This window comes from Helianthus annuus, chromosome 15 (genome assembly GCF_002127325.2).
Source record: "Helianthus annuus cultivar XRQ/B chromosome 15, HanXRQr2.0-SUNRISE, whole genome shotgun sequence".
Taxonomy (NCBI): Eukaryota; Viridiplantae; Streptophyta; class Magnoliopsida; order Asterales; family Asteraceae; genus Helianthus; species Helianthus annuus.
In genome coordinates, this window is record NC_035447.2 from 69,986,911 (window position 1) to 69,997,468 (window position 10,558).

General features: G+C 36.1%; 1 protein-coding gene across 1 annotated transcript; it reads left to right on the plus strand.

Annotated features, from left to right (window-relative positions):
* The first annotated feature begins 820 nt into the window (after positions 1–820).
* Positions 821–8,307, plus strand: LOC110911844 (DNA-directed RNA polymerase II subunit RPB2). The gene is made up of 24 exons (XM_022156491.2): positions 821–1,206; positions 1,971–2,192; positions 2,274–2,564; positions 2,650–2,847; positions 3,140–3,204; positions 3,270–3,356; positions 3,474–3,594; positions 3,679–3,723; positions 3,803–4,013; positions 4,391–4,467; positions 4,631–4,738; positions 4,832–4,948; positions 5,076–5,231; positions 5,330–5,434; positions 5,567–5,692; positions 5,776–5,853; positions 5,937–6,032; positions 6,106–6,221; positions 6,303–6,372; positions 6,565–6,618; positions 6,704–6,847; positions 6,936–7,235; positions 7,309–7,731; positions 7,938–8,307. The coding sequence occupies exons 1-24, from the start codon at positions 967–969 to the stop codon at positions 8,055–8,057; spliced, it is 3,570 nt and encodes a 1,189-aa protein (XP_022012183.1). The 5' UTR covers positions 821–966; the 3' UTR covers positions 8,058–8,307.
* The last annotated feature ends 2,251 nt before the right edge of the window (positions 8,308–10,558 follow it).

Consider the following 10,558-nt stretch of genomic DNA (forward strand, 5'->3'; position numbering starts at 1 on the left):
TGGTGGTTAATGATTGCGGGTGACGGAAGATGGTGATTTTGGACTGTGATGGTGAACGATGGCGGAGTTGGTGGTCAGTGGAGGAGAAACGTAGTAGGAGCTGAGGTAGGTGGTGGTCTGGTTTAGTAGAGGCGGGGCGGTGGTACTGTGGTTGGTTGAAGATGACGGTGGTTTGTTGAAGATGACGGTAGTTTGGGCGGCTGACGGTGGTCGGAGTACAACAGTTTAGGTGGTTTGAGTGGAGGTGTAAGTATGGATTGGTGATGGAGAGGTTGTACGGTTGTGAAGTGTTGGTGGTACAGTGATGTAGAAGTGTTGTACGGTTGTGAAGTGTTCAAGAGCATATGAAGCACCGACTCCTGGTTCAGGATGGGCCAACACTCCTGGTGGAAGTTACAATGACGCTGGCACACCACGCGATACCACCCCTACCTATGGTAACCATTAACACTTCAACAGCTCACCGGAAAGGCGGCGGTGCCGGAATAACTCGCGTTCAAGATTTAAAGTCGCCGAAAATTAATTTCGCCGGAAAGTGTGGTAGTGGGGTTTTTCTCTAAAAATGTAGAAGATGCCCGGATAGTCCATGTGGTTTGGCCTTTTAAAGGAAAGGGTATTTTTGTCATTTCACACCCACTTAACAGAGAAAACAAACTGAAGTTAGACCCAGGGACTATCCGGGAACAAAAAATGAAAAGTTGGATACTATTTAGGTAATTTTAGAAAGTTGGGGACTATAAGTGAAAAAATACGAAACCACAGAACTATCCGGACATTTTTCTCATTATTTTATTTTCCTTCCCCTACACTTTTTAAATGAGCAGAGTGTTGAATAACCCGTTTCATCAACCCGCCCCTTTTATATCCAGCCGTCTACACGCCTGTTTCACTTTCACTCGTCGGAGACCCTAATAAACCCTTGAAAAACTTCGAACCAGATTTCTCGATTTGATCAGGGATTAGATTATGGATTTGGAAGAAGAGTACGATCAAGGATACGACGATGAGGAAGAAGATATAACTCAAGAGGATGCATGGGCTGTTATCAGTTCATATTTTGAAGAAAAAGGTCTTGTTCGTCAACAGCTTGATTCGTTCGATGAGTTTATTCAGAACACTATGCAGGAAATTGTTGACGAGTCTGCAGATATCGAGATCCGACCCGAATCTCAGCACAATCCGGGTCATCAACCTGATTTTGCCGAGGTTCGTTTTGGATCCTTTAAATTTAGGGTTTTGAGTTCGGAATTGAAGTTGTAGTGGAAATTGTAGCACACGTTTGTTTGATTTTAAGGGATTTGGAATCGTATAGTAGTGGAATTGATAGTTGAATTATGAAAATTTGAGGACATTAGTAAGAATTTATGAAAATTTGAGGACATTAGTAAGAATTTGAAGGTTATTTGAGTGAACTGTTTAAAATTTGATATAAATTTAGTTGAATTATTGAAGATTAGGTTTTATCGAAATTGTGTTTTGATTTTTAGGGATTTAGAATGAAAATAGTAGAATTGATAGTTAATTATGAAAATTTGAGTACATTAGTAAGAAGTTAAAGCTATTTGATTGAATATTAGGTTTATTGTCACATTTTGATGTCATTTGGGTGTATTTTTTTTGTAGACATAAATCACGATCGAGAGCTAACCGTGTTAGATTATTCGGGAATTTAGCTGTTTGAGAGCCCGTTTATTCTCTGCTTTCTATTATAAAAAAAACACTTAATACTTTTGCTGCATATTGTCACATTATGATGCCCTTTGAAGATTAAGATATACTTCTTTATGTAGACATGAATCATGATCAAGAGTTATGCGTGTTAGAGTTATTCGGGAATTCAGTGTTCGAGAGCTTGTTTATGATGCGCTTTTATTGATAGAAGAGATAAAAATCACTACTTTAGGCAGTAAACCAAAACATTCATATATTTATGTTGTGTATGTGATGTATTCGTCTTCATTCGCTTGCAGACTATCTATAAAATCAGCTTTGGTCAGATTTATCTGAGTAAACCCATGATGACTGAATCAGACGGTGAAACCGCCACATTGTTTCCAAAAGCAGCAAGGCTAAGAAATCTTACGTATTCTGCACCATTGTATGTTGATGTAACTAAAAGGGCTATAAAGAAAGGCCACGATGGTGAAGAAGTCACAGAAACTCAGGATTTTGGTAAAGTTTTCATCGGAAAGGTACTTAAAATGAAATTACCGCTACTTTGAATTGCGAACGTTGACTTGGTTATTAAATATTATTTTTATCACAAATTTCAGGTTCCTATTATGCTACGGTCAAGTTACTGTACACTATTTCAGAATTCCGAAAAGGACTTGACCGAGCTTGGAGAGTGTCCATATGATCAAGGTGGATATTTCATCATCAATGGGAGTGAAAAGGTTCTAATTGCTCAAGAGAAAATGAGCACCAATCATGTGTACGTGTTTAAAAAGAGACAACCGAACAAATATGCTTATGTGGCAGAAGTTCGTTCAATGGCAGAATCTCAAAATCGGCCACCTAGTACCATGTTTGTCCGCATGCTTGCTAGGACCAGTGCGAAAGGGGTATGATATAGTAATTTACTATTGGATATATTTATTACCTTTAATAGTTTAATATGCTAGTCTTAAATGTATTTTGAAATTGCAGGGTTCGTCAGGTCAATATATCCGTGCTACACTTCCATATATTCGAACTGAGATTCCAATCATTATTGTATTTCGAGCACTGGGGTTTGTTGCTGACAAGGATATATTAGAACACATATGTTATGATTTTGCCGATACTCAAATGATGGAGTTGCTGCGTCCTTCATTGGAAGAAGCATTTGTTATACAAAATCAGCAAGTATGCTTTTGCTTCTTTTTCTATACGTGTTTTTCTTTTTTTTTTTTTTTAAATTTCGTGCTGCATTTTTAGTTGAAAGTGATTATTGCAACTTCAAAAATTAGAATCAGACAATCATAAAAGATAGGAATAGTTATGTATTTGTGAATTGATTTTAACTTGATTATCCAAATCTTATTGTTGTGATCATAAATAATCAGGAAATCAGAAATATAACATGTATACGTACGCACTCATAATTGATTAATGATTATTACATCAGAAAACGACAAATTTCTCTCTCTAATTGCAGGTGGCCTTAGATTACATTGGAAAAAGAGGTGCTACTGTTGGTGTCACCAAAGAAAAGAGAATAAAGTAAGATTTTTGTCTATAATGTCTTAGGTAATTAGTTTGTATTTATAACCCTTTTCAATTCACAGGTACGCCCGTGATATTCTTCAAAAAGAAATGCTTCCTCATGTGGGGGTTGGAGAGTATTGTGAAACAAAAAAGGCATACTATTTTGGGTAAATCTTATTCCTTTTCACGTGTTAATCTTTTGTATTGTATGTCTTTTTTTTTCCTAATTTCGATTCGACTTCTATATTTTTATATGTACATGTAACGTGTTTTACTTTCATTAGATACATTATCCACCGACTTTTATTATGCGCTCTTGGACGGAGGGCTGAGGATGATCGGGACCACTATGGAAACAAGAGGCTTGATCTTGCGGGTCCATTGCTTGGTGGCCTTTTTAGAATGGCAAGCTACACATTTTATATTGTTTTTTTATTGTATTAGTAGGTATAATTATTTATCAAGTTGGCATTTATTGTGCTAATGCAGCTCTTTCGTAAGTTAACAAGAGATGTAAGAGGATATGTACAAAAGGTAATCAAAATTCAAGTTTCTTAAATGCATATTATTTCATATTTTTTCATTATCATAATCCCGTCTCATAAATTTGCAGTGTGTAGACAATGGGAAGGATGTTAATCTGCAATTTGCAATTAAAGCAAAAACGATCACTAGTGGTCTTAAATATTCTCTTGCTACCGGGAATTGGGGGCAAGCGAATGCAGCAGGAACAAGGGCTGGTGTTTCACAGGTGTTGAATCGTTTGACATATGCTTCTACTTTATCACATTTAAGAAGACTAAACTCTCCTATAGGACGTGAAGGTAACGCTATCATGAATATTCTTGTAAATAATTTTGGAGTAAGTTGTCATTTTCGTCCCTAAGGTTTGGCCATTTCTGCGACTTTCATCCAGAGGTTTGGTTTTCCGCATGTGGGTCCTCATGGTTTTAAAATCTTGCCATTTTTGCCCCTGAGGTTTGGCAATATATTGCGACTTTCGTCCCTCGAGGTTTGGCACTTTAGCCCTCAGGGACGAAAATGACAAGATTTTGAAACCACGAGGACCCAGATGCGGAAAAACAAACCTTTGGTTGAAAGTCGCAAAAATGACTAAACCTCAAGCACGGAAATGACAATTTACTCATATTTTTTTTGTGGATAAGTTTTTTTTTAATATAGTTTTAAAACCTCGAAATAGGAAAATTGGCAAAACCAAGACAGCTGCACAACTCACAATGGGGAATGATGTGTCCAGCAGAAACCCCTGAAGGACAGGTTAGTAAAAGATCGTTAATCTTTTAAACTGTTGTATATAGATTTGGTAAATAACAATATAATCGAAATACACACCCCATCTACATAGCTTTTGATTAAGTCAAGTTAATCATTATATTCATAAATTGGCATTAATTTCGATCATATTTGGCTGTTGTTATAGGCATGTGGGCTGGTGAAAAACCTTGCATTGATGGTTTACATAACTGTCGGGTCAGCTGCATACCCAATTTTGGAATTTTTAGAAGAATGGGGTACAGAGAATTTCGAGGTGAACATCATTAAGTTTATTAATGATAACTTTAATATCTGTTAATTTTTTAACTATTTTTATCTGGTACACTTTTTTTTTATACCTTTTTAGGAAATATCTCCTGCTGTCATCCCACAAGCTACAAAAATCTTTGTCAATGGTCTATGGGTGGGAATTCATCGTGATCCCGACATGTTGGTTAGAACCTTGAGGAGATTAAGAAGACGAGTGAGTATTTTTTATTTTATTTTTTTTTAGTATTAGTATTAGTAAAGTTATCAATCTTGGTCAAAGATTTGTTCATATTTTGGTCAAAGTTAAAATAAATTGATATGAATCATTTCTAACCTTTTAGGTTGATGTAAACACTGAAGTTGGCGTTGTTCGAGATATTCGTTTGAAAGAACTTCGAATTTATACCGATTATGGCCGTTGCAGTCGTCCACTTTTCATTGTTGAGAAGCAAAGACTTCTAATAAAAAAGAAAGACATCCAAAAGCTGCAACTAAGGGTATTCCAAATTTTGTACTTCATAGACTTTTAAGATTCTTGACATTTAACTCGATCTTTATAGTTAATAACTTCTTGTTTGTGTCTATCTTATCACAGGAAACCCCGGAAGATGGTGGCTGGCATGATCTTGTGTCAAACGGATTTATTGAATATATTGATACCGAAGAAGAAGAGACTACTATGATTTCCATGACCATTAATGTAAGTAGAGGCATAGTTTTGACCATTAATCTATGTTTTAGAATCTGTAGTTCAGTATATTAGCTGTTTAAGAAATAATAATGCACTTTCTGATTAGTTCCACGTTTAAAAATATAATTTTATAATGGGTAGGATCTTGTAAGCGCGAGGCTAAATCCAGATGAATCTTATTCGGATACTTATACCCATTGTGAAATCCATCCGTCGTTAATTTTGGGTGTTTGTGCATCCATTATACCATTTCCTGATCACAACCAGGTCAGTTTTCACATTGAAGCTCTAGTTTATTTATGAAATTGTTTATGTTGCATGATGATAATTTGTTATTTTATGTGTAACAGTCTCCACGTAATACATACCAGTCAGCTATGGGAAAACAAGCTATGGGGATTTACGTCACCAACTTCCAATTCCGTATGGTATGTAACAAGTTATTTAATTTTCTCTAAAGGTACGTCGTTCAGTTATTCGTACTGTTTTATTGCAATTATGTGTGTTGTAGGATACATTGGCGTACGTTCTCTACTATCCTCAGAAACCACTCGTGACTACTCGAGCAATGGAGCACTTGCACTTCAGACAACTTCCAGCTGGCATTGTAAATATTTTAATATATATAATAAGATGTTCTAATTTATGTGAATACCTTTCCTAAGTCTCTTTTTTTGTAGAATGCCATTGTGGCGATTTCCTGTTATTCTGGTTATAACCAAGAAGATTCGGTTATTATGAACCAATCATCAATAGATCGTGGTTTCTTCAGATCACTTTTTTTCCGCTCATACAGGTGATCTCATTCGCTTCATTTGTCTGTAATGTTATTAAAATGCATCTTGTTAACGTTTTTTTTGCTCTTTAATTTTTCCAGAGATGAAGAAAAGAAGATGGGAACACTTGTGAAAGAAGATTTTGGTCGACCCGATAGAGCTAATACCATGGTACGCGTCACCTTTTCCTGACCTATAAATATTTAACACCAATAAAGTGGAGTGGACTATCTCAATTTTTAACCCATTTATGTTTAGAACTGCAAAGTTTTATAGCTAAAAAGAATCTGGTTAAAGGTTGCCTTTATGATTCAAACATTCTTCATTGCTTTATTACCTGACCTTTTTAATTTTATTTTACAGGGTATGAGGCATGGTTCATATGATAAGTTGGATGATGACGGTCTAGCCCCTCCTGTGAGTGCTCCGTCTTGTAGACGATTACATGCTATTTTCTTTTTTAGCTAAGATTCATTTTCTTAAAACACTCGTTATAATTTAGGGAACTCGAGTTGGAGGTGAAGATGTGATTATTGGAAAAACGACACCTATTGCACAAGATGATGCTCAAGGTCAGGCCTCACGTTATACTCGTCGTGATCACAGCACAAGCTTACGTCACAGTGAAAATGGAATGGTTGATCAGGTACGCATCCGTCTTCTTACCGGGTCAACTTGACCCTGCGAGAACTGTATGGATCTGTTTCTTGACCTGCACAATTTTCCACATACAGGTACTGCTTACTACAAATGCTGACGGGTTACGGTTTGTGAAAGTAAGGGTGAGATCTGTTAGAATACCCCAAATTGGAGATAAGTTTAGTAGTAGGCATGGTCAAAAGGGAACCGTGGGTATGACTTACACCCAAGAAGACATGCCGTGGACTGTTGAAGGCATCACTCCTGATATTATAGTCAACCCGCATGCTATCCCGTCTCGTATGACCATCGGTCAACTTATTGAGTGTATCATGGGGAAAGTTGCTGCACATATGGGCAAAGAAGGAGATGCTACCCCCTTCACAGACGTTACTGTAAGTCACCTTATCAGATGATCATATGATTCTGATTAACTTATTGTTGATGTGACGTCGGATGATGATACAGGTGGATAATATCAGTAAGGCGCTTCACAGGTGTGGTTACCAGATGCGTGGGTTTGAGACCATGTACAACGGTCATACAGGTCGGCGACTTCCGGCTATGATATTCCTTGGGCCAACTTACTACCAAAGGTTAAAACATATGGTGGATGACAAGATTCACTCACGTGGACGAGGTCCAGTTCAGATTTTGACTAGGCAGCCGGCTGAGGGACGGTCACGTGACGGTGGGTTGCGATTTGGGGAGATGGAACGAGACTGTATGATTGCTCATGGTGCTGCTCATTTTCTTAAAGAACGACTGTTTGACCAGAGTGATGCATACAGGGTTCATGTTTGTGAACGCTGTGGCTTGATCGCTGTTGCTAACCTTAAAAAGAATTCCTTCGAATGTAGAGGCTGCAAGAACAAAACTGATATCGTTCAGGTATTTGTCGGTTCCCCTTTTCTGCCATTCTTATGAATGGATCGATTTAGTTTACATTTTATCTCTAACTCGAAACTTCCGACTATGTTGGTCAAATCGACTCGACACTTACGGTAAAACCGGTTACTAAACATGTTCAACCCGCTCATTTTGCAATCTATACTATATGATGTTCACAGATGTAACCTGTTACTGTATGTATGCAGGTTCATATTCCATACGCGTGTAAACTGCTTTTCCAGGAGCTTATGTCAATGGCGATCGCACCTAGAATGCTTACTAAAGATATTAAACAAGCAAAAGATAGCAAGAAGAAAGGCGCTTGATACATCTGTATCACTCTCTGTGTAGTTATGTACTCAGTGTTTCTGTATCTGAAAGAGTACAACTACATTTTGCTAGTACTTGTAAAAGTAGAAGAAAGGCGCTTGATACATCTGTATCACTCTCTTTGTACTCAGTGTTTCTGTATCTGAAAGAGTACAACTACATTTACTTTTACAAGTACGAGAAGTGCTATTTGTATCGATCTTTATTTGACAATGATTTATAATATAAACAAACGTTTGCTCATAATTTTATTTTACATTCAAGGACGTCCCATACCGGAAATCAATCATTTTCCTCCCCTAACACCAGAACTATTTTCAAGGACGTCCCATACTGATAGAACCCATTCTGATCCGAACCCAAAATGACCTGTTACCCAACCTGCCTCGCTCCACCCATTTTGCCGGGCCTACACTTAACCTTTAAACAAGAGGTGACTTTAGCTTACTATAGGTTTTTCAACTTCACCCACATTGGTCCAGTCTCCAAAACATTCTTTGTATTCATATAATATGTAACTAAATTAGATTGGATTTGTTTATTTTTTTGTACACAACTAAAAGAAAATTAAACAAGAGATATACACTATTTCTATATGTCCATAGGAATCTTCCAAATTCGTTAGAATTAATATTAATATTAATAATCCTGGCATAGGGTGTAGTTTAGTATTTATTGGTGTAGTAGAAGTAGGAGTATTTATTGGTGTAGTAGAAGTAGGAGTAATGTAACATTTGCCGTTCAAAAAAAAAAAAAAAAAATAATGCTTATAATTCTCATATGGAATTCTTTCACTAAAAGCATGAGGAGTCCTCATTTAAACTTAGTATGCTTTTTATGATATTTTATCTCTAGAAAACATGGTCTATTAACATAAATTTCATTCTTATATCACAGAAATATAAGATTTAGTTTATCATGATTTTATAAATCAAATGAAATTTTAGGATAAGGATATAATATTTTCCTACACAAATATTAAATGCTTATCAAGCAAAATTTTACACCGGTATGTGGCTACTCATTATTTTCTAGATCAAATGGAAATAAATGGGTTAAAAACGCATATTATTTAATATATAAGTGTGAAACTGTAAATAAGACAGATTTAATATTATTTAATTTGTGTTACTGATCACAATCCATGTGTTCTAATAGATGTTAGAGAGGTGCCTGGTGATGCGGCAGGAGAACACTAGCACCCGTAATCGCGTAATATGTTTGTTTTTAAAATTAAAAACTATAGGAATACATTACTTTGAAAATAATAAAATATTCGTCTTTATGGTTTAATTTTAAAAGAAGTATCAACGTATGAAAATTTTATACTTATCTAAAAATCGATGGGGAGGTGGGGGGGGGGATTGGTTTTAAAGTCAACAATATGTTTTAAAAATTGTGTCATTAATTACTTAAACTTTTGAAATGATTTAAAATTATCTTTTTATCCTTCTTATGTGCAGGGGTGTCCATGGTTCGGTTTGAAATCGTAAAATCGTTCAAGTTGGTCATTGGTTTGATTTCATAGCTGGGTTATTATTTTATTTATCGGTCAGTCGTTTACATTGAAAACCGGTCGTATAAAACATAAGCATACAACAACAATGATTTTGGCGAACTTGCACAATGTTTCATCTAGAAAAGAAATAAAAATTTGGTTCCTCCTTTACTAAACAAGTTTAGGCGCAACTAGAGCTATAGTTAGATTTTAGTTCATATTCTGAAATCGGTATACTACAAAAGCCCAAATCGTGAAATTAAACCGGAACCAATTTAATTTTCAACAGTTTTAGTTGTTCATCATCATCATCAGCAAATCCCGCCAATAGCAAAGCAAATGTAGGGTCTGAGAAGGGTAAGATGTAGACAACCTTACCTCTACCCTGTAGGAACAGAGGGGCTGCTTCCAGTGAGACCCCCGACTCGATAGTAGTTTTGCATCAAGCCTTGGACATAAGGCACATAACACTCAGCAATCGGGACAAAGACCGATTAGTTGTTGATGATCAAAAACCGTTACTTACGGTTTAACTTAAAAATTGTTAAAATCAGACCGCAAACTATAAATATAGTAGACTATTTAGACTTATTGAAAAAGTATATCATACAATACGCCTTAACGTACGATGCGTACGTGATGGTAAAATCGTACGTTATATTACAAAAAATTGAAAATCGCATGTGTATATATGAAAGTCGCATGTTATATATATGAAAGTGTCTGTATTTTTAATGAAATCGCATGTATATATAAATGAAAGTCTCGTTATAAACCAAATTTCACATTTTAATGCTGAGTCACGTACGCATCATAGTCATTTTGTACGTTAGCCTCAAGACTTATAATACTTGTTTGATTTTTGATCCCACATCCGGGGGTAGTGGCGAACCAAAAAATTACCTATAAAACCAGGGAACGGGGAAACGAAAATCATTTAGAAACTTTCTCGCAGCCTCTGTTTCCTCATCCGTAACTAGGGTTTTATCCTAGAATAAG